Source organism: Abramis brama, assembly GCF_963993115.1.
Source record: "Abramis brama genome assembly, chromosome: 5".
Classification (NCBI taxonomy): domain Eukaryota; kingdom Metazoa; phylum Chordata; class Actinopteri; order Cypriniformes; family Leuciscidae; genus Abramis; species Abramis brama.
This window is the reverse complement of record NC_139967.1, coordinates 12,810,752-12,835,673: the sequence shown is the minus strand read 5'-3', so window position 1 is coordinate 12,835,673 and position 24,922 is coordinate 12,810,752. Positions and strand designations below refer to the sequence as shown.

Here is a 24,922-nt window from a genome sequence, read left to right as displayed (position 1 = left end):
CACAATAGTTCTTTCATTTATTATTTATAATTAAAGGTGGAAACAATTTTCTCTCTGTTGAAAAAAAATGGCTTAAACCTAAGATGCTTTTCTGGCCTTACCCAGCTAAAATATGTTCTAAGAACTTTTTACCAATGTTCAAATTAAAGGGGTGGTTGAATATGATTTCACTTTTCTAACTTTAGTTAGTGTGTAATGTTGCTGTTTGAGCATAAACAACATCTGCAAAGTTACAACGCTCAAAGTTCAAAGCAAAGGGAGATATTTTCTTTTAAAGAAATCGTTTTTTAAGGACTACAACAAACGGCTGGTAAGGACAACACGACATTCCTCCCGGGTTAGGGGAGGCACTAACATCACTAGGGTTGACATCACTAACCCTAAAATTTACATATGTACTATGAATACTATGTGCTAAGTATCCATTAGAAAATACTATGAACATTTCAACAGAAATAATTAAATAGTCTTTATAAACCTCTAAACTGTTCAGTCCAATACTGCAAAATTTCAGAGTTCACATCTTGTCATGTTACAAATTACAATCCCAATGTGAAACCAAATAACTAGATCATATCTATAATTTCTGTACATAAGGTGTCAGACATTGTAGAGGTTTTACATCTGCAAAATCATGGACAGAAACTGAGAGATGGACATTACCACTGGTCTTATTTCAAAGACAATTCAAGGTGTAAAACACAATGGAGTTGTCCAGATAGCTCGTCTTGTACTCCTGTGAGAAACTAGACAGGACTAAGCTTGAACTTTGTTTGTTTGATAGTGTCACTAAGATGGTCCACCAGTGGGTCTGTTGAGGAACTCCTGAATCTCTCTGTTGAGCTGCTCATTGCGCATGAGAGCTTCGTCCCTGCTGCGCTCCGTGTTGCGCAGTAAGATCTCTAATGCAGCTTTGTGGCGTCTCTCTGCCTCTAGTTCTGCCTGCAACTCTACCACTGTAGCGCTCAGCTCTTTGTTCTTCTGCTGGAGACTTAAGGTACAAACACACACACACACACACACACAATATACATTTATATATTATCAACATTAATAATAATAATAATTGTTCCAAATCAGCATATTAGAATCATTCCTGAAGGATCATGTGACTGAAGACTGGAGTAATGGCTGCTGAAAATGGCTGCTACAAGAATAAATTAGCTCTCCAATAAGTTTTATTTATTTGATCTTTTATATATTATAATTATATGTATTTAATACAGGGATGGGCAACTTCAGTCCTGGAGGGCCACTGTCCTGCAGAGTTTAGCTCCAACCCTAATTAAACACACCTGAACAAGCTAATCAATGTTTTCAGGATTACTAGAAAAGAGTTTTTGCCAGGGTTGGAGCTAAACTCTGCAGGACAGTGGCCCTCCAGGACTGAAGTTGAACATCCCTGATTTAATATATAATATTTTATTTATTAAAAAAAATCAACCAAATCACCTCGATCCCTGCCACAACAAGGGAGTTCTGGGTGGTCGCTAGATGGTTTCTAGGGTGTATATGTGGTTGCTAGGTAGTGGTTACTTACTGGGCCACATAGAAAGAGCTCATTCCCAAGTCTCTGACATTCTAGCCCTTAAATATCATTATAATGGATTTTTTTGTCTGTTTTATTGTCTGGCGTGCAAAAATCTATGTCTGAAGGATGTTTGTTCAAATCCCTGACCCTTAGCAAACACTGCTAATTACTGTGAGGCAAATAATTGGCAGGTATGTACTGTGCTATACCTGCTGATGATGTTTGTTGAGTCTGTGTTTTCTTGCTGTGCTGCATTGCTTTTCTGTAGAGCAGGGTCTACTGGTGCTGCTGGTTTCTCTCTGCTCAAAGCCACCACACTCTCCTTGTTTCTCGGCTGAGGTTTTGGCAGGGGGGCTGTGCTCTGTGCCTGTGTTTTTGGAGCGTCTATCTGCTTGACAACAACATTGCTACCTGTCTTATAAAAGCCTGTGTCCTCTGTGTCCGTTTGTCCTTCCACTTTTTCCTTTTCACTTTTCTGCTCTCCAGAAAATAGTGTCACTTTCTGCAGGTCGAGTAACTTAAAGATGTCCTCTGAGAATGTTTTCTCGTCATTCTCGTTAAAGCTCTCCTGGAACCTGCTCCAACGATCCCAAGTGGGCTCACGGCCTGTTCTTCCCGCTGCCGGACAGCCCAAGCTGGGTAGAGTTTGCGTCCTCTTTCTGGGGCTTTCGGGCCACGGGTCCATTGTGGGCGAAAATTCAGAGGAAGGAGAAAGAGGTGTGTCTTCTGACCCTGCTTCAGATGACCACTCATCCCTCTTCTCATCCTCAGGCGTGTCTACTTCCTCTTCCTCCGGAGATTCAGACAGGGAGGACACTTCACACTTTGAGAAAAGAGTGACACGATCAGTTAAGAGGTGCAGGTGTTAAAGTAATGCTGTGAAAGCTCCAAAAAAATAATTAACCTTTAAAGAACAGTAGATGTTTTCTTAAATATGACTAAATTGTAAATTTCATGCCTACAAACAAAAAACACTTCCAGACATTTTTCCGGCTTTTGTTTTATTTTTTAAAATAAATTACATTATAAATAATGTAACATCTAACTGCTTAAAATTTATGAAGAAAATGTGAGAATAATTGTTACAAAGAGCAATTTCTAGCTGAATATTTTAGAACTGATTAAATATTTTACAATTTTTAAATTGCCTGTTATTTTTTAGCATAAAGACAATTCTATATTTAGAACTTTTATACACTAGTTCAACGAGTAAAAAATTAATATTTTTACTCAGCAAGGACATTAAATTGAACTTTAAAAGAAATGTATAATGTTACAAAAGATTTCTATTTCAAATAAATGCTGTTCTTTTGAAATGACTATTCATCAAGAACTTCTGGAGAGAAAAAAAAAAAAATAATAATAAACTTGAGCACCAAATCAGCGTATTAGAATGATTTCTGAAGGATTGGAAGACTGAAGTAATGACGCTGAAAATTCAGCTTTGCCATCACAGGAATAAATTACATTTGAAAATATTTTAAAATAGAAAAAAAAAACAATATTACTATTTTTCAAATTTTTTGAAAGGTTGTGTATATTTAACATTTTCCATGATTTATTAATTTTACAGGCCTACAAATCACAATTTGGAAATTGCCTGATATTTCTTAGTTTTCCATGTATACGGAAGTTGTTAGATAATGTGATCGGTACCTCTGCAGACTCCCAGCCCACAAAACTGCGAGGGTTACTGGTCTTCTTGCTTTTGTTTTTCTTGCTGGGAAGAGGAGACGGTAGCTTATCTTTGGAGGGTGGGAAAAGTTGCTCATGGTGTCTGATCATAACCGTCATTACCTTCTGTATCATGGGAGTTCCTGTGTATGAGGTGAGAGCACGGATCATTACCACTGCAATGTGTTAACCAATAACACCGTACTTGTTATCTTATTCTTACTCATTGCAGTTCAGGTTAAACACCCCATGAATTACCAGTGTTAATGCATAGCTGAAACAAAGGACTTTATTTAGGCAATAGCCTTTAGTTTAAAACATATCACCCAACTACTGAACTACAACTAAATATAGCATAAAAAGTAGTGCTATCATGCCATTCTGAATTCAGCCTATGATGTGCTTCTTGGTTTTAGGAACCGGGACATTTTCATTCAAAAGAGCTTTTTATTGGACAAAAATCATACAAATTGGAGCAAGAAATGATCAAAATATTGGGTTGATTTTTCCCAGAAAACAAATACCTTTTTTAATAAATCAAATATATTTTTAGCAGGTTTACAATATTAAAACTGTATATATTGTTTAGTATTTTGTAATTGTTCAATACAGTTTAAACATTGTATCTATTATATCTGGTATTGTATATTTGATTTCCTCATCGGTTATTTTAAAAACAATGTAGAACATAATGTTTTATGAGTCTTAGGATGATAACTGACCCTTCATCATACTGATGGCGTCCTCCACTTGCGGTTTGAACAGGTTTACCCCCATCACTGTGGCCAGATTCTCAACACTCATCTTATTCACCTTTGAGTTTTGTTGGACCTCAAAAAGGAATCTGCATTAACAAATATGGATATATGTCAGCATTTCACACATTTTGCTGTTATCAATGTCTGATCTGTTTTTACAGTCTTATAGTAATTCATACAGTACCTGCAGATGTAACTAAGGAGGTTGTAGTTCACTTTTGGTAAAAGGCTGATTTGTTTCTCCAGCTTTTCTTTGCCCTGGAATTGATCAGATTGCAATTAGTCAAAGAATCCTTACTCATCTGCAATACTGTCTTTGTGAATGTGATTCTCACAGTTGCAGTGGTGGCATCCAGCATCAGAGTGCTGTCAAGGAAGTCCTGATACTGAGTCCATGGCACAACAGGTTCAGGAAGCTCTCTGAGGTACAACTTGAGTAAGGACCCCACCGTGTGGACATCAGTGTCACTGCAAGGAGGTATAAACAAGGTATAAACAAAGTTTGACATTTAGTCATTATTACAGTCTACTATTATTGTTTTCAGACAGATATTTTTGTGTGTGTGCTTTAGAAAGTGAAAAAAGTTACTTGTCAAATGTATATGTGCGTGTGTTGAATGGCAAGATCTCTGTTAGTCAGGACAGGATGTGGCTCAGCCGCAGATCATCGATGTGTGCCAGGTTCCTCTGAAATACTGTGCTACTGTCACTCTAACTCTCATGCTTTTGCACATCTCTCTCTCTCTCTCTCTCTCTCTCTCTCTCTCTCTCTCTCTCTCTCTCTCTCTCTCTCTCTCAGATCTAGTTTAAACTTTCTGGGTCAAACCCTTTACCTATGCTACTTCCTCAAAAAGTCTGTGAAGACTATAGTGCTGTGTTTCACCATAAATGGTCATGCAGAGTGTGGTTATCCACATAAAAGCCCCATTCGCATGCATACTTTAAAAAACATTGCAAAAAGTCTGGAAACCAATGGTCATCTGACACAGGTACAAAAATCATATGAAAATGAAATATTTTAGTAGAGGATGGTTATTTATTGTTGGACATTTATTTAATAATTTGATTTATTTAATTATCTCTTCAAAGTAACCTGATGTTATTACAAACAAAATAAATAAAATAATAATAAAAATACATTAAATTAAGTTTTTAACATATACACTATCATTCACAAAGAAATTAATTACTTTATTCAGCAATGACCCATATAATTGATCGAAAGCGACAGTAAAGACATTTATAATGTTACAAAATGTATATTGTTTTTTTGAGGTTGCAATAAGGATGCATTCAATTAGGTAAAGACATTACAACATATTCATATTTCAAATAAATGCTGATCTTTTGAACTTCCTATTCATCAACTCCTGTTTTTATAAAAAACTGTTTTTAACATGTATAACAATAAGAAATATTTCTTGAGCAGCAAATCAGCATATCAGAATGATTTCTGATAGATCATGTGACACTGAAGACTGGAGTAATGATACTGAAAATTCAGCTTTGCCATCACAGGAATAAATTACATTTTAAAATATATTAAAATAGAAAACAGTTATTTTAAATTGTAATAATATTTCTGCATGTTTTATCAAATAAATGCAGCCTTGGTGAGCATAACAGACTTCTTTCAAAAACAATAAAAATATTAACCCGACCCCAAATGTCTGAAAGGTAGTGTATGGTAATATCATGGTATCCTTTGAAATAATTTGTAAATGCCATGTAATTATTCAGTAGAATGGTATAGAAGGCCTCATTGGTTTCCACTGCCTACTAGCTGCACAAATATAATATTTTTAAATAATTATTTTTATATATATGGGAGTTTACAGCAGTGACAATGACATTCTATAACCAAACTCGCTCCAGTAAATTTTCCGGACTCACAACCTCATCTCGGCGAAGCCCTGCTGTGTAAACAAAACCGGACTGGACAACTAGTTTTCTGTAAGGTTATACAGTGCAAGAGAGCCCTTCTGTGGATATGATCTGTGTGTCATCTGAAGGTTTTAGATGGTCATCCTTGTCAGTTTTGTGGTCTGAGCATGACGCAAATGCTCCTCTTTCACTCAGATATTAAAGCCGCTGTCAGTTAACTTGACAGATGAACGTGCGCATCGACTTTTTGTCATTTCAGATGTGATAAGACTTTACACTTTTATTTATGTCGCCATCTTTGCAATTCCTTTAGTCACTGTCACCATGATTACAGTTGATAGATACAATTGCACGTTCATACATACAGTGTTGTAAGCTGCTATGTGAACGGGATATTTCAACACTCAAATACTCAAATCATACTCAAAACTGTCCATGGTAAAAGAAAAAAAAGGATTTCACTGGTGTTATCAAGGATTTTTTAGTTAGAAAAACAAGGAAGAAACATTTCTAAAGTTATGTCATTTGAATTTATTCATATTAGCGTACAAATTGAAAAGTCTATGTGTTGACTGAGTGACATTCGTTTTTGTAGCCCAGGGGTCTCTGGTTGTCTTAAGGTGCCCCATATATTAGTGTTACCATTGCATACCATTACTGGCCTATGGTACCACCACAATACTTTTTTGTAAACGTATGCTTTACTCAAATCAGTTCTCTACTACACTATCCCTGACCCGTTCTAGACATGTGAAACTTTACCTGGGGAAAGAGGGTCTTTCTCCAGCATCAAAGGCCTCTCTGAACTGCTTGACCTGGTTGTCCTGTCCTGGCAGGCGAAAGATGCCCTCCTCATTCAAACCATGCTCTCTGATGAATTCAGCACACTTCTCCACCAGGATGGGCACCAGTCGATGCCCAAATTTCTTCTCATAAACCATGATGTCTGAAAGGCTCTTTCCAAAGACTTTGAAGAAAGAAACATAACTCTTTTATTGCATAGCAGTGGGAGTCCATGGATTCATATTGTTATGAATAAAACACCCTTTGGACATTATACATTAGACACACAGCCAAGTTATGGTAAACAAGAAGCAATTGATTAGGGCAAATTATTGTTTGGGGTGAACTATCCCTTAAGGAAGCACAATGTATAGGACATTGTGCTTCCTTAAGGGATAGTTCACCCCAAACAATTCTGTCATTAACTCACCCTCATGTCGTTCCAAACCTATAAGACTTTCGATTCATCTTTGGAACACAAAGCTTTCTGTCCCTCCATTGACAGCTATTCAACTACCACTTTGACGCTTCAAAATGTTCATAAAGAGATCATAAAACTAATCCATATGAATTGAGTGGTTTAGTCCAAATTTTTTGAAGAGACACAATTACTTTATATGATGAACAGATTGAATTTAGGCTTTTATTCACATATAAACATTCATCAACTCGCATATTAGTTGTGGTAAACGGAAGCCCAAGCATGTTCGGTTGTCCTATGACACCCGATGTACCCGTTACATCATAAGAAGAATGGCATCTACGCTAGTCTTTCTGCTTATCCCGAGGTTCACTGTAATCAGCTGGATCCAGGCTGTATCCAGATCAGATGGTGGACCTGTGCCTAGACACGACCACAACGCATCCCTGAAGTGTCAGCAGAGATTGTGTCAACTAGAGACTCCCCTGTGAAGGCCTCATGGACACGACAGCCATCAGCGCAGATCCTCAACAAACTTGTCTCCATACCGGCGTGATGACTCAGATCTTCAACCAGATGGAACTGGATAACATTCTGATTGTTCCAATCCAAACCAATCTGACTTCTGACCTATAATGCTGCCTTAATCATAATCATACACTGTTCGTTCATTGGGCAGAGGAGAACTGGCCCCCGATTGAGCCTGGGCTCTCCCAAGGTTTTTTTCTCCATTCTGCCACCTGATGGAGTTTTGGTTCCTTGCCACTGTCGCCTTTTTCCACCGTTGTTGCCATTGGCTTGGCTTGCTTAGTTGGGGACATTAAATTTTACATTTCATTTAATATTCAACAATAATATTGATCTGCCTGCATTGACACTATTATACAAGAACTGAACTGAGCTGGACGATGACATCACGGTTTATTCCAGAGCGGCTATATATAAATGAACTAAATTAATAACTTTTTTAAAGGTTCCGTATTATGCCCATTTTCACAAGATGTAAAATAAGTCTTTGATGTCCCCAGAGTGTGTATGTGAAGTTTTAGCTCAAAATACCCAACAGATCATTTTTTACAGCATGTTTAAATTGTCATTTTTTGGGGCTCAGAAAAACGCGCTGTTTTAGTGTGTGCCCTTTAAATGCAAATGAGCTGCTGCTGGACGGCACAGGGGGCGGAGCTTCATGAGCTCGCGCTCAGTCTCTCAGGACAATTTCATCTCAGGGAATGATGATAATATCAGAAACTCACAGTAACGGTGTTCATTTCGAGTCAGACAACAATGCCTACAGAGTCAGAGTGCTTTATGGAGATGAAACAGGTATAGTTTAGTAGTTTAATTACGGTTATAACGTATTTGTCATCTGCTTGTATGTATCCATTATTAATAGCCTACAAGTCTGCTGTTTCGGACCAGGTCCTAATGATGATCAAACATATACTGATGAGTTTAATAAAGTTTATTGTACATCACACAAAAGACTAAGCGTCAGTTTTACTTCAGAAAATCACCGTAAGAGCTGAGTAAACACAGTAAGTTATAAGAAGTGCATAAGTACATTAACGAATTTCGGTAGAGTTGAGGGAGCATTTTCTTTAAAAACAAAATAATTCCACCTCGTCTTGGCTGCCTCAGATTTCGGGAGTAAATAGAGAGAGCTATGTGGATTAATACATCCAGCCACACAACACCTACAACGAGGAGACATTCTCATCTATGGCTGTGAACTCGATCAGGGCGGTTCAAAACAAAGGTGATTTGACTCAGGATGAAAATAACAGCGTCTCGACGACATGGCGATAAACACACTTTACAAACGCAACTCTTCCTCTTCTCCGTGGGAGCGCAACAAGACCACGCCCTCCTTTTGTGTATTCCTGTGGGCGGAGGTTAGTCAAAAAACTGTTCTAGTGACGTCATTAAAGAAGAAAGTAGAGGGATGTAGTCCAAATCGGCCGTTCGCTGTAGGCGTCTTCTCTTAAATAAAATATCTCGCTTAGCATTTAACTTTGAGCTTTATAATTTTACAGATATTATTTATACTCTAACAACAACATTACACACTAACTAAAGTTTGAAACATGGGATCACGAAGAACGGGACCTTTAAAACAAAAATGAAAGCTGGACTGTAACGCTATTTTCTTCTGGAAACAACCTTTTTTGCATTATTTTCCTGTTATCTCTGTAAAGCTGCTTTGAAACAATCTGTATTGTAAAAAGCGCTAAATAAATAAATGTGACTTGACTTGACTTCAAGGTTCATTCTCGTGTGTTACGCAGCACGTTTGAGCTTCTGCAAGAACCAATGAGGTTCATTCTCGTGTTAAGCAGGTTCGGTTGAGCTTCTGTTTATGTTTGCTGATCAATATGTGAATAAAAGACTAAATTCAATCTGTCCATCATATAAAGCGATCGAGTCTCTTCAGAAAATTTGGACTAAACCGCTCAATTCACATAGATTAGTTTTATGATCTCTTTATGAATTTTTCGCATCAAAGTAGTACTTGCGTGGCTGTTGATGGAAAGAAAGAAAGCTCTCAGATTTCATCAAAAAGATTTTCAATTGTGTTCCGAAGATGAACGAAAGTCTTATGGGTTTGAAACGACATGAGGGTGAGTAAATGATGACAGAATTTTCATTTTTTGGGTGAACTAAACCTTAAAAATGTTTAGGTTGGTCCAGCTGTTGTGCCATTCATACCATTCATATAAATTGTAAATACGAGTAGACTGTCTCGGCCTTGCACGGTCTCTGTTTGCAAGATTTAGTCAGTCATTTCGTTAATTCCTTCATCCAAAGTGACTAATGTGTAGGCTATTTTTTACTGGGACTTACTATAGGGACAGTCCCTCTGAAACAACCTAAGCGTGCAATAAACAAAACCACATTGTTATGTTTTAGGGATAAAGGAAATGTCTGTAAAATGTAACAAATAATCTTCTGGCAGCAAATGAAAAGGCAGCTTTTCCGTTCTTCCACAGATCTTTTCTTACAGTGTGGAAGAAAATGAGTGTATATTAGAACCTCTTCAATCTATCAATAACCTTATAGACAAATATGTATGGTATATTTTTTTATGACGAACAATAGATACCTCCATTGGACCGTGATCCAATGGCCTTCCGGATGGAGCGCACCCACTCTTCCATCTCGCTCTGACTGGTCGCCATGAGAACATAGGCATCTCGCTCCCGATCTGTACTGCAACCTATGGCATCAGGGACACAAGAAAAAAACTTTATGATATTGCCTTCCAACACATATAGTAGCCCATGAGATCACCTTATACACTGTAAACAACTAGCATATATAACAGGCCTGTGACACACAGTGCTACAGAAGTATAAAAAAAACTCACCTGGTATAATCTCAAACAGGAATTTATCATCTGCATTTGATGGCAGCTCATTAACTTGGCATGAGAACAAAGGTATGGTTCCCTGAGATCAAAATGAGACAAAAGGGAATAGTTACAGACAGTTACATCTGATTAAATCTTAAGTGGTAAATAAATATCATAAATACAAATACATCATTTTAAATAAATAAATAAATATTTTGTTAGAAAGCATTGTTATTTGTTTTCGAATATCAATATTAGTTTGGGAACATTTTGATGACATAGCGAGACTCAAAAGTTTAAGACCACACTGAAAATCGAGTAAATCAAGATATAATTTGAACATAATATTTAAATTGAACTTTTTATTTAAAAAAAATGTAAACGCAGATTAAATAATTAGTTTTAGTTTAGTTATTTGACTGACAGCAATGGCATTGCATGAAAAAAAACATTGCATAGGCTACAGTTAAAACCTCAGGAATGAAGAAATAAAAATATGCATTACAAAATAATAATAATAATATAAAAATCTCACTGTTTCAGTCACTTATTGCCTCCTACCTGGAGAGCGCTCTCTCTGTCGTCCTTATGGTATGTGAGAACGTTTCCTCTCAGCACAAAGAAGCGCAGCTGCCAGTTCTTCACGATGGATCTCTGCTTCTTCAGCCAGCCTGTTTTCAGAGGTTTCTCCATTGATTTCTTAAAACCAGTGTGAGTGGATCCAGGGCTCCCTTCCCCAGGTATAACACTCTTGGAGCGTGCTGAGTGGAAACCGACAACAAGCAGGCAGAGAATAAGAAACGAATACGCAGAGGAGTCCGACTTGCAGAAAGTGAAATCACCTTTGACTGAAATAATTTAGTGAGTCTATATTTATATCATGAAAACACCATGTAGTGTGGTGAATGTCAGTGGTAACTCTCCGAACCCAGCAGCTTCCTGCATGACAAACATTTGCTGACTGGCTTTGATTATCGAAGTACTGAAGAAAATGTCCTGCTGTAACTTTAGGAACTTCACAAATGAAAAGGACAGCTCTGCCCGGAACAATACAATACCATGCACTTTCGATGTTACTGTGCAATAGATTATTTCAGGTCAAAAGGGTATTATTGGATTTTGACTCTTTCACACGGGTTTTAAGAACTGAAACATCAAAGTGGAACATTTCATTGTTCAAAGATTGCCCTTTTATACCTTGAGAAACCTAATGGAGTTCTCAGTTATGTTTCACTTAAGAATAAACCTTCTGCTAACATTTCTAGGAGAAATAAATATTATATATATACACACACACACACACAGGTTGACCTACAATAAGAGTACAGAGCTCAGAAAGTTTGGTTCTGAAAAAAAAATGAATAACCCTACTGAAATAAATATATGGTTTGCTGGTTTTAGTAGGTTTCCAAGACAGGTCAAACTGGTCTGTTGGCTTTTAGAGTGGTTTTGGACACTTTTCCACTGGTCAGGCTCAGAGATCAGATGGCTACCAGGCCAAACCAGCTAAAATCAGCTTAAATCAGTGAATACGGCAAAAAAATAGTTTTTGATTTTTCCAGCAGGAGAATATTTCTTTCTTTTTTTTATTGAAATAGTTACTGGAGTTTGATTGCCGACTTAATTGCAAGTATCTTTGTACACTTGAGAATAGTGTGAAAAGAATTTAAAAAAAAAATCTCAGAAAAACCTCCATTTGTGTTTCATTTAAGCCCACTGGTGTCTGGAAGAGACAACTAAGTAGTCTCTAAAGACATCTAATTTGTGATTTTGCTTTCTGACAGGATAGCCCATAGTAAAGAGAGGGTGGGGTAGGTATAGAAACCCTTGTGATTGAGAGATAAGAAAAAAATTGAGATGTTCAGGGTGGTAGAAAATATGAAAATCATACAAGCACTGCAATCAGCATTCATCATAGTGAAAGCTGCTTAGTGAAGCTACAAACACTTGACTTCATGTGAGTCTCTTTGATAAGAAAGCATCTACAATAAATAGCCTACATCTCTAAACAGCAACCAATCAGCCATTATCTAATTGACAAGAGATGGTGTCACGTTGATTTAAGCAGCTTGAAGCTTTTGTCGTCAAATTCACTATAACCCATTGAGAACAGAGGAAAGGGCAGAAGAGAGAGAACTAAGATAAACAGGAAGTTACAAGCTCATCAGCAACAGGAAGTAGAGTTTTTGAAAGATCCCCACCTAACGCCAGCTTCTTTGGTCTATTTAGAGAAGATCTTGCCTGATGGAGAGCACGGACCACTGATCTCTCTCCTGGACCACGGGCCACACACACACCCAAGTCTATGACACACGCAGGGATCAGGGGAGCTTTTATGGTGGGGAAGGGAAGAGAGTAGGTTGAAACTCCCTATGAATTACCAAGGAGATCATAGCAAAGATGCAAGAAGCTGTTTGCGTCAGGCCGAGCTGTTCTGCGTCAGGCTTAAGTGTGTGTGACATTAGTGAAAAGGGAATGTTGATCATTCACATTCAGCAGCTCAGATGCTGTTCTATTGTCTCTGGCTGAGATGCACAATGTAATAGTCTAGCAGCTAAAATCAACACTGTTAAAAACATCTGTAGAAATTACAGTATTATTGGCAGCTACTTGCCAGTAACTTACTGTAGATTTAAATTGATGTTATTTACTGGCAACAGTTTGTTCAAAGTTAAATGAACATTAAACATTAACAAGTCTTTATCTTTACAGAATAAAACTAAAATAACAGCCTCATGCAAAGCATTCTGGGAACCAAAATCTGAAGGAAAAAAACAGAAAAAGGTTGATGAAGATTTCTGGTTCCCAGAATGCTTTGCATTAGGTTGTTATTTTATAGTTTTATTCTGTAAAGACAAAGACTTGTTAATGTTTAATGTTCATTTAACTTTGAGCAAACTGTTGCCAGTAAATAACATCGATTTAAATCTACAGTAAGTTACTGGCAAACAGCTGCAAAACTACAGCAAATTTTTTACAGTGAACATTCAACTAAAATACACATTTTAAAATAATAATTCATCAGTGCATGTTATTCCAAAGAAAGATCTTACTTTACTCCTGAAACAGCTTTCAACTTATCATTTGACATCACTATCCTCCGCTTTTTTATTTCCCTATACCAATTCCTGATGGATAAAGTCAAGACCTGTCTTTTTTTCATTAAATACCGTTTCACTAATACATCATATTACTGAAGTAAAATGGGTTGCAAATTTCAGATGCACAATAACAAAAAATGAAAGGTATTTATTGTATGGCTGGTAACTGATAAATGGCTGATATAAAATTTCAGTTTTATATAAAAAACAGTTTTAACAGTTTAAATAAATATTAATACAGTAAAAATAATGATGTTATGGCTGGTAACTGCAATGGCTGATATTACATTTCTAAATAGTTTTTTAAAAATCTAAATAGTTTAAATATATATTAATACAGTAAAAATATTTCTGTTATGGCTGGTAACTGATAAAAGGCTGATTTAAAATTTCTAAATAGTTTAAAAAAATCTAAATAGTTTATATAAATACTAAAAGTAAAAAAGATATATGTTATCGCTGGTAACTGATAAATTGTAAATAACTGATTAAATTTCTAAAAAATATTTAAAAAATCGAAATAGTTTAAATAAATAATAAAAGTAAAAAGATAAAAAAAAAAAAAACAGAATTTAAATTTGTAACTTAAATCAATAATTTCAAATGCTACAAGTGAATATCACAGCATTAGAATGTTCACTATGAAAGATAGATATTCATTTTGAGAAAATTATTAATAATTAAATTGTATTAATATAGCCTAATTATAAGTGTAATTAATATTGTTAATATTTTAACATTAGGCCTATATGGGAAACTATAATGCACATTTAAATATCCAAAACTGATATAAAACAGGGACTGATACAAAAATAAAATGATAAAATAATAATTTTGATATCTTAAAACATGTCTGCTAAATATCAAGTTATAATACAGTAATAACAAAAATGTGAAGCCACCAATGTAAAGAAAACTATCACACAGCAAGTAACACTCGCTCTCATAAACTGGCCTAAATTATCATACAACGCCTGTGTCGTCCATTGCAGATAGGATACTGCAGAGAACATTAACCAAATTGTAATGGGCTGCATAATAGATAATTACCTAGCATCTAATAACATGCTGACATTTTGAGCTGAGAATGAGCATGTTTCTCAGACAAAAGTGAGTGTCGCAGTGTCTTCCTGCCTGCATGAAGATTAAACACAGAGGAAATCACAAATGCTTTGCATCTCCACCAGACAGAGCAGAATGAGACCAGAAACACCACGAGTCACCATCACATACAACCATAAAACTGCCTCGTTTTATACTCGATTGCTCCATAAAGCTGGTGAAAGACATGCTTTTACTCTTAGCAATACATTTAAGCTACACTCCATTTTAAGGTGACGTAGTTACATGTTACTACATGTACTTACTATAGTAATAACAGTAAATTACAAGTAACTAACCCTAAAACAAACACTAACCCTAACTCTATAGTAAGTATAGTAAGTACAATGTAACTACGTCACCTTAAAATAAAGTATAACCGAGATTTTAAACAGCCTGGAGATGAATGAGAACATGTAGTCAAATCAGTAAAGTACTTGTAGTAAAGTGGGCTAGTCAAGTAGAAACAATCTTGTCAAAACACATGAAAATATCCAACAAATCAAAAACAGGTTATGGGATTCAACCGAATTACAAGGAAACACATGCGTGTAGCAGATTAGAAGAGCTCAAGAGAATTATATAGCCTCAGGGTGAACGCTCAGCAATCACTATGCCACTTATTTCTGTGATTTACAGATACTGCAAAATTAAAAGTTACACTAAACACATCTGGCCATCACGGCCCAGTTAATTACATTTATCATAAAATAAGTCACACATTACACGAGCCACTGCAGTGTAGATCAAACCTCTAGTTCCTAGTGACAGGAGGCCTGCTGTGTCAATGAATACAAAGGATCACACAGAAATCTACCCACTTGGCCAAGTGAAATTCCTAAAACACGGAAAAGACTTTGACCTTTGACCACACACCTAAATGCACAGTGTCACTCACCTATCTTGGCGGTTTCAGCTCTGAATGTGCTGAAGTCCCAGTTGCGAGGTAGTCTCAGAGACATTTCTTCAATTTTAGACAAAGGGTTACACACACAGAGACACACGCGCACACATTCTCTCGTTCACACGCACACACAAACAAACAAACAAACACAAAACACAAAGTGAATTCTAAGAGTACATTCTTTCCAGTCAGCCCCTCTTCTCCTCTTTACTTCCTCCTTCCTCTGCTGATCTGATGCTTCTTCTTCTTTCTTTTTTTTTCTTTTTTTACTTCCAAACGCGTTGAATCTTGCCCCTCTGCTTGCCTGTATATTTTGTGTGACCAAACCAAGTTATTTTGAAGTTATTACATCCAACATGTCTGTCAGACAGTACAGGAATGAAAGAGAAGCACTGTCATCATACCACAATCTTCTTGTGCTGAGGAAGTGAGTGGCAAATGCAAGAAAACCACAGAAAAAGAATGAATTTTCACACAGGCGAACATGCAGGCTACAATTGTGCAGGATGTACCTCAATCAATGAGGCCAACTTCATCTCAGACATTTTTCATTATTCTCTTGAAAAGATGCACCATGCAGATCTTCTGACAGTATGTTAACATCTAAAACGGACACACAAAACTGTCATCATTAAAAAAAAACTTCATCTGGCATAAAAAGGGAAGTTCAAACAGCAGGAAGAAGATTTATATTTATATATATGAGCTTTCCTCTTTATTAACCATTTACAATGAGCAAATCACTGTACACAAAGCGGCAGGGAAAGCACATTTATCTGCTTTATCAAAAATTACAAAACAAAATACATCAGAATTACAGACCATTATACTCAATGACAAATAATAACGACAACATATTGACCTGTTGTTGTTCATTTGTTCAACAGAGAGGAGTTTTGTTTTGCTTATCATATAGGCAAACTAAAAGAAAGAATGGGTTTTAGCATTTCTGTTTTCAGTTTAATGGCTAACACTTTACAATAAGGTCTCATTAGTGCATTAACTAACATTAACATGAATGAGCAATACAAGAGTATTGATTACTGTTTGTTAACGTTAGTTAATAAATATATAATTGTTCACTCAGGCCAATGAAATAATATTAACAAATATAAGCTTTGATTTCATAATGTTAAAATTAACATGAACTAAGATTAACCCAGTTGTAGGCCCAGTTAACTAATGTAACCTTATTGTAATTTTAATGTAGGCCTAATGAATAAATCGCCAGAAACACAGATAAAACAACTGCACTGCAGTCAGTTTCTCTTTGACACTAAAAGAGACCGCTACATTCGCATCATCTCTAAAAAGTATAAAATGTCACGGCAGCGTTTACGGAAACGGAATCAATGTATTAAATAAAAAAGCAAGCCTCGTTTCCCTAGTGTTAACCACACACATGAAAAACGACGGGTTAGCGCACTCTATTGGCTATGAATGGCACGCGTCAAATACTAATCACAGAAACGAAAACGAGCCAGATTTTTTTAAACATGCATTTAACACTTTCATAATTTTGTCTCTTTATAAATGTTTATGGTCATCGCACACAAACGCACTCCTGACATCAGTGGTTGCACAGTAACATCACAGGTCTGTAAACTCTCTCTCTGTTGTGTTGACTAGAAAACATTGAAATTGCTCTGCTAATGTCTGGACTTTGTACGCTAATGTTTAAGCACAGGGGCCTATACATACACAGAGCACAGACTGGCTTAGAGGACCATTTAAACACAGTAAAAGATAAGAATAGAATCATCTCTACGTCAAACATATACAGTATATATACTATATAATCTTATATAATAACAATGTATGCAATTCTAATAAAAATCAATATATAATAATTTGATAAAATCAAGACATCGAGCTGAACTAATAAAGTACAACGTGAAAGAAAAAAATATTTTAAAAAATCTGCACCACATACCAGATGAATATCACAACTTTAGAGTGTTTTTGTGTACTGAATTGAAAAAAACAAACAAACATGCATTTATGGTGGATGGGGATATGGAGGGGCTTCAAATAGTATACACTGATTTATACATTGACTGCTGTGCTTGTTACATAAGCCGTGAAAAGCAACATTAGACTCTTTCTTAAGACTCGTATATGGATTGGGCTGTCCATCAAACAAAAGCAAGACATTGATTCTGAATGTCTTCCATTGAAAGAGGGAAAAAAATTGAAAAAGTAACTATCACTGGAAACTCAGATAATAAGCTGCCTATTTATCTCTCAAGATCTGTGGGTATAGAAATGTTTTTTAAACTGAAAAATACAATTAAAATACCTCACGTAAGTTTAAATAGCTTATCCATCTTATCAGGTTTTAAAGTATGTGCTCATTTATCTTTACTGATGATATCAATGGACCGCACATACAGACTAAGCCGAGCCCATTACAACCTCATATGTTATTGTAGCACTACTGTGCTCTACTTTTTTAAAGCTGCTCAAAGACACCCAAGGTTTCCTTTTAAAAGTAAATAAATATTGCTTATGGCACATGTTAATGATCAACATGTATTAGCGGAGAATAAAATACCTTAAGAAAGACACAGAATAGTTCTGACCCTTTATCCATGAGTTTACACAGTAGGTGAAGGTAAAATCAAAACAGATGGAACAGAAATAGACTTTGTCTCATGCAGTGAAAACGGTACAAAATGGTTCATATGAAATGAATTTAAAACCAAAACAGTCATTGAGATTTGATGGCCCAACCTGATCCTTAACTTTTAGCATGTAACAGTTCACAAACACACACAGAAAACTCGTTTACACTTGACAAAGATTAGCTAGTAACTGCTCAGTGACAATTGAACATTAGGGGAAAGCATCTAGAAATGAACAACAATTCTTGAACATTCAGCGTGAAATGTCTGTCAACATCTTCCTGTCAAACACTGAATAATGAAATCTGAATCTTCTCCGTACTGTACCTTCAGGAAGTACAGTATACGTAATATATTCTCACACATCTGAACTGTAACAGTCACCACCTATTGGGCTGAAGCACATCTTTGATTTCAATGACCATATTGCTTTTAAATATAATGTTACAACAATGTAAAAACCCAAGATCAGGGAAAGAAACAAGAATTTACGGCACTCTAGAGTGGAAATTCAAACTTATGATGGCGTATGGAAACACCCGTTAGCACAACAACAAAAAACATGAACAAAGGCTAGCCTGAGGTTGAAATGACAGTGTGATGAGCAGTGCATTAAAACAAATAAAACATAAACATTATAAAATATTCAGACAATCTATAGGTATGGAACATTTGTACACAAGTGGAATTGTACGACTGTAACAATAAATGTCAACGTCTTCTCAATATATATATAATATTCTTTTGTGGCATAAAAGATAAACATAAAACGTTCACAAAAAAAATTAAATGACAAGCAAAAACACTGATTTGTACACGCACTCACTCACTCACTCTTTCTCGCAAACAAACAGAAAATGGAATGACCCAAGGTTGTAGTTCAGTTTTCCGTTGTTTCCCTTCCTAAGTTACTCGTCTCATCTCCCACTTGCATTCACGCCTGGATCTGTTTCCGTTGCACTCTCCTCCCTCTATCTATGGCTCACTCCGGTGGGATGTCCCTAGGGTGGTCCGAAAAGTTAGGCTGCTTCTTCTAGGGCAGGAATCAGGCCTTTCTCTGTCAGATGAGCCTTGAGCGAGTTGAAGATGTGGAGCTGTTGGTCTAGTCTCAAAGCAAGAAGCTGTTGGATGACCTTAGAGGGGTTTGGCCCTCTAAAAGAGAGGAAATTTCAAAGCAAACTGTTTTTATGCTCTGACATAAAACTCTGACATGATTAAAGATTACTCTGATTGTAAATAACAATGCATGATTATATTAGTCTTTGAAAAACAAACACTAAACCTAACAAGGAACTTGCTTGCATTATTAGCCGCTTTCCGACCAAGTAGTTCTAGGAACTTAGTTCTAGGAACTGTCCACTTCTAAACAGTTCTAAGAACTACTCTCCCCCAAACTCGGTTTTGCTGTTTGCGTTCGCACTGGCCAAGTGGCCATAGGAACTGGTAGGAGGGGTAAGGGAGTGACGCAAGCACGGTGACTTTTATTTTGACGGCGCGACGGACCTTTATTTTGGCGGCGCTGAGAACGCCAGAGCAAACAATGCTCGCATTCTCTGTGTTTATTAGTTAGCAATCTGTCTAACAGTACTGTTTAATATCTTATTAGATAGAACTGTTATAGAAAGTAGACAGTATATGAAAAAAGGTTATTAGCATATGCCGTGTGGTTGATGTCCAGTGTTGCTAGCTGGGCAGATAAACATAATCATGTTTGGCTTGGTCCCCCTCAAAGTTGCGTTGGATTTTCTCTTCAGCATAAAGGTTTAGAGACCCATCTATCACTGTTTTCCATGTTTGTATAGTTTATGGAGTAAATATATAGGCTATAATCTGTGTGTTTACATTCTAGCTGTTTTAAAAATGGCTGGTGCTGGTGTTCCGCGTGCGTTCGGTCAATCAGCGTACACTAACGTCACGGAAAGTTCCTATAGTTTTCCCATAGGGATTTAAAAAAAAGACTTTGTTAAAGCATTATAAACCATGAACTAAGCCAGCCAGGTATGTGGTGAATCACAACATTACAAATTGTTTTATTTAAAGCAAAAAAGTATTAAAAAAATCAGACAAAACGTATTTTGACAGCATAGCAAGATGCAAAACTCCTTTATGGGAGTGGGTGTTCCCTGGAAGCTCTTTGGGTGAGATTTGTTCTTTCAGACTGATTGGTGGAATTTTCTGTATAGCATCATGGGTAATGTAGTTTTTTCACCTTGAATTCAGCTGTTAAACACTATTATTTTAAAAAATAAGTTAAAAAGCATATACCATTGATTAACAATGTTACAAAAGATTTATATTTTAAATAAATGCTGTTCTTTTGAACTTTCTATTTATTAAACAATCTTAAAAATGTAATACTTCCCTCAAAAATATTAAGCAGCACAACTACTTTCAACACTGATAATAAGAAATGTTTCTTGAGCAGCAAATCAGCATATTAGAATGATTTCTGAAGGATCATGTGACTCTGAAGACTGTAATTGAGTAATGACGCTGGAAATTCAGCTTTGCCATCACAGGAATAAATTACACTTTAAATTATATAAAAAATAAAAAGCAATTATTGAAATTGTAATAATATTTTACAATTTTACTGTTTTTATGCATTGATGAGCACAAGAGACTTGTTTAAAAGAAACAAAAAGCCCTACCTGATAAAGCTGGCGATGTAAACATTTACAAATGTGGCCATGAGGTACTGACAGTCGAAGCGGTCCATGATTCCTCCATGACCAGGAATGGTGTTTGCAAAGTCCTGCAGAGATGGACAACACAGAGAAGGTAATCTGAACCGTTTCCTGTCATGTGTTCGACACTCTGGTCTTGACCAGAGTGTCGAACACATGACAGGAAACGGTTCAGGTAGTCTGATCTACACGGTATCTCATCTAAATGGGCCTTTCCATTTAAGATGCCATGTAGTGTTGCCTTTGGCTTGCTCAGTTGGGGATATTTTGGGGATATTAATTTAATTTTATCAATCAATAAATTTACACTAGAAACAACCTTGTTGTGTTATTTTGGTTTAATGCTGTGAAGCTGCTTTGATGCAATCTGTATTGTGAAAAGCGCTATATAAATACACTTGACTTGACTTGACTTGACTAGTGAAGAAAGCTGTAGTTAATCGTTTTAAGACTGAATCAGTTTCAAATCTGTATGATCTGTGGGTGGACAAATTACACCTACCTTGATTTTGAAGGCCCTTTTGAAGCCGCTGGCAAAAAAGCCTCCAAAAGGTCCCATAATGGAGGCAAAGCTAGACAGGGCGATGCTGTGGATTTGGAAAGGGTACAGCTTTACTGTGGTCTAAGAAGAAAATGGGAGAGAGATGGAAATGTGTTAGACACTGACTTTACTTGTATGCATTTTCAAAACAAGTAACACTTGAAGGATTTGAGTTGCTTTTGTTTAAAACATTGTGTTTTTGTAGTCCAAAGCATAGTGAAGTAGAGCTGTGACAGATTCACAGTGAGTGGAGAGTCAGCAGATGGCTGTGTCTGAGCAACTGGTAAACACAGGCACAAAAAAAACGAGAGAGAGAGAGAAGGAGAGGACAGACCAAATAAGAGACATGAGGAGTAAGTGTCTAACAGATTGTGTACTTGTGAGTGTGTGTGTTTTACCCAGCCCGTGATGGACTGAAGAACAGTCGGCAGGCCGTAGCTCTGAAGCTGGAAGAGTTCAGATGGCTCACAGTCCACTGTGAATCTGTTGGAGTCGTTGTTAAACTCAACCGGGCACACAAAGTAGCTGTAACCTGCCATCACATACGACAGCTGGAGAAGGGGAGAAAGGTATTCGTTATTTTTCAGATGCATCTCATTGACGTCTTAAAGGTGCAGTATGTTATTTGTCAAAATCGTTTCTGAACACTGGTAATTAGAGATGCACCGATTACAATTTTCTGGGCCGATTCCGATTTCCGATTTTTCATTAAGTTTGACCTGCCGATACCGATTTTAGCCGATTCCGATTTCACTTTTTCTAACCACTTTACAGCACACACAAATATTTATTTTATATCTTTTCTGTAATAGAACATTTTACAATTTGCATAGTACATATTTTTTTGAACAGATAAACGCTATAAAATAGACTTATGTAAATTACTCCAGGTGTGGGTAATTCAAACATCTAAAGTGCAGTGTTATGGAAGAACCATTTCCTTTTCACATTCAATATCCAATAATTTTTTATATATGTATTTAGCAAACTAAACGTCTGTATGAAAACAGGGAATGGCAATAAAATAATATATAAATAAAAAATAAATAGCCTTGCAGTATAAAGATATTTCTCAAAGCACTCACACACAGGCCTATTGCAATCACTTGTACAAACTGAATAATAAAACAAGTTTAAATGGGTACATTTTCTATACATATTAGTCTTCGTTTTCTTTTCTGACATAGCCTACTCCAGTTCTTGTTAAAACACGCAAATTCAGTGCATTTTGGCCACTTTTTTGCGAAACCCTATTTAGGCTATTTTGTCCATCAAAAGTGTGCTTTCCCTTTAATTGAGCGTGAGCAGTGCAGCAAATGGACTCGGCGCCGAACACGCGCTTCACTGCTCGCGACGCTCCTGCTTGACGCTCACGCGCTGCTCCCGCTCCCGCTCCCGCTCCCGTTGTGAAAGCACTCATCGATTAACATGCACGCTGGTCTGAACGGATGTAATTCACGAGGTTTCCTACATGTGTGTTCCGTGTGCACGTGTTTTTCTGATGTTGCGCGATGTTAATCATGCGGCGCCCGAGTGCATTTGATCGGCATAAAATCGGCATTCGTCAGACTGACCGGCCGGTCGCCGGTCACGGCCGATCACGTGAAAATCGGCCAATTCCGGTCACCAGCCGATCAATCGGTGCATCTCTACTGGTAATATTTGAAATCAACCCAAACAAACACTCTCTTTCTCTCTTCATTGCTCCCCCTCCAATCCTAACCACCCTGCTCTGAGTCTGTCTCGAGGCGAGTGCACTGACAAGGACGCAAAACAGTAAACACTGCATTCTCTAGCAGTCATCAGCCTGCACAACTCTCACTAGCAGGCCTCTGTTACACACGCAATGCAAGAGTGGATGTCTATATATTGTAGCAGAAACGCAACAAAACAATGCTTCAAGAAAAATAAAGTGAATGTGATGAACGAACGACAAGCACAATTTTTTTTACATACATACACAAGAGTAAATACAAACAAGAGTTCATTGTTTGTTGCCAACAGCACAGCAGCTCCAGACAAACAATGACACTCAAACCCAGTGTTACTCGCGTATTCTGCTAATCAAAGAAACCGTCTGTTTTCAGGCCTTCCAGCTTAGCTCTCTTCAGTGCTGAAAAGCTTTTCTAATGTTAACATGGGTCCTAAAGCTCTTTCCTGATAATAACCCTTCATTTTCCAGTGATATTCTTAAGAGCTTTTCCCTTTTGTAATGTCTCTCAGCCATCTCTTACTACAGTCTTCAAATCTCCCTCTTGCCCGTTCTCTCTCCTCCACTGTCATACGCCCCCTAATGCTGATTGGCTACACGTTGTTTGTTGTGTTGGTCCAACCAACTTTCAAACAGTGTTTTTCAAATATTGCTTACCCCACCTTTAAGTTCAAAGGTAAAGGAGGAACTTCATCAGCCTATTCCAAGGTATCAATAAAGGCAATTTTCATTCTTACATCTCCAAAGTTTCCAAATCTACATAAAACATTCAGTAAAGACCAGAAGAAGAACAGGAAGAAGGTTATTACTCACTAGGATTCCAAAAACAATAGTGGAGAAGAAGCCACCGATAAACCCCTCCCACGTCTTCTTAGGAGACAACTGCAAAGATACATCAGCATTAAGAGAACTGTACTAACAATAAATGTACATTGCACAGAAGCCACAGAAAGTATTTAAGCCACACTCATAAATGCATGAATGTTACTGCATTAGACAAAAATAAAAATAAATAAAAGCAACTGGTATTTAAAAAAAGCACACTTTTCAAGCAAAACATTCCAGAAAAATAAGTTTGTTGGTTTTTACATAATAAAACTGCACATATGCTGTTCAAACTCAAGTATTTGGTTAAGTATTATACAGCCATTTTATTATTATTAAGACGTAATGAATATTTGATTTTTAAATAATATGGGATAATTAATGTGGGATGTCAAAAACACAAACCTTGATGAGAGGGGTGCGACCGAAAAAGAAGCCAAACATATAAGCCATGATGTCATTACAGATAACACAGGAGATGGGAACAATAAACCTGCGCACACAGAAACAGATTACTTTATACAAACAGATCACCTACACCAGAAAATCAACTGTACTGTTTCCAATATTCTAGGATGTCATAGGATTTTAAAGTTTACATGTTTAAATTTGTAAAATGGTGTTTGATAGTGGTAGTGGTAAAACAGGAGGTATCATCTTACCAGATCATCCCCTCAAACAGGTTATGAATGATTAAGTGGGACTGAGTCACCACAATCAGCAGGGTCACATGAGTCCAACCGAACTGGGGAGAGAGAAAGACGGGATGAATAGCTCTATTCACTTCAAATCTGGGACAAAAGGCAGTTCTATAACAAGGAAAAGATAGGAAACGTGTAGTGTCTGTGGCCACAAAAATATCAGCAAACATACAGTGAGGAAAATAAGTATTTGAACACCCTGCTATTTTGCAAGTTCTCCCACTTAGAAATCATGGAGGGGTCTGAAATTGTCATCGTAGGTGCATGTCCACTGTGAGAGACATAATCTAAAAAAAAAAATCCAGAAATCACAATGTATGATTTTTT

The 24,922-nt window shown here is 36.8% G+C and overlaps 2 protein-coding genes across 2 annotated transcripts in view; both read right to left on the bottom strand.

Moving 5' to 3' along the window:
* On the bottom strand, positions 1-19,126 carry arhgap25 (Rho GTPase activating protein 25). The gene is made up of 11 exons (XM_084114747.1): positions 15,501-19,126; positions 10,962-11,161; positions 10,416-10,497; positions 10,152-10,265; positions 6,610-6,814; positions 4,299-4,431; positions 4,148-4,221; positions 3,928-4,049; positions 3,188-3,348; positions 1,741-2,354; positions 1-991 (listed from the first exon to the last, which is right to left on the bottom strand). Exons 1-11 carry the CDS (start codon positions 15,562-15,564, stop codon positions 790-792), a joined length of 1,971 nt encoding a protein of 656 aa, XP_083970873.1. The 5' UTR covers positions 15,565-19,126; the 3' UTR covers positions 1-789.
* cds2 (CDP-diacylglycerol synthase (phosphatidate cytidylyltransferase) 2) overlaps positions 18,079-24,922 on the bottom strand; it is a 22,284-nt gene continuing 15,440 nt past the window's right edge. Inside the window, exons 7-13 of the mRNA XM_084114750.1 lie at positions 24,557-24,639; positions 24,300-24,387; positions 23,883-23,951; positions 21,757-21,909; positions 21,320-21,439; positions 20,782-20,885; positions 18,079-19,282 (exon numbers count right to left, since the gene is read on the bottom strand). Coding sequence (XP_083970876.1) covers positions 19,150-19,282; positions 20,782-20,885; positions 21,320-21,439; positions 21,757-21,909; positions 23,883-23,951; positions 24,300-24,387; positions 24,557-24,639 — 750 coding nt within the window. The 3' untranslated portion in view covers positions 18,079-19,149. The remainder of the gene's footprint in view (positions 19,283-20,781; positions 20,886-21,319; positions 21,440-21,756; positions 21,910-23,882; positions 23,952-24,299; positions 24,388-24,556; positions 24,640-24,922) is intronic.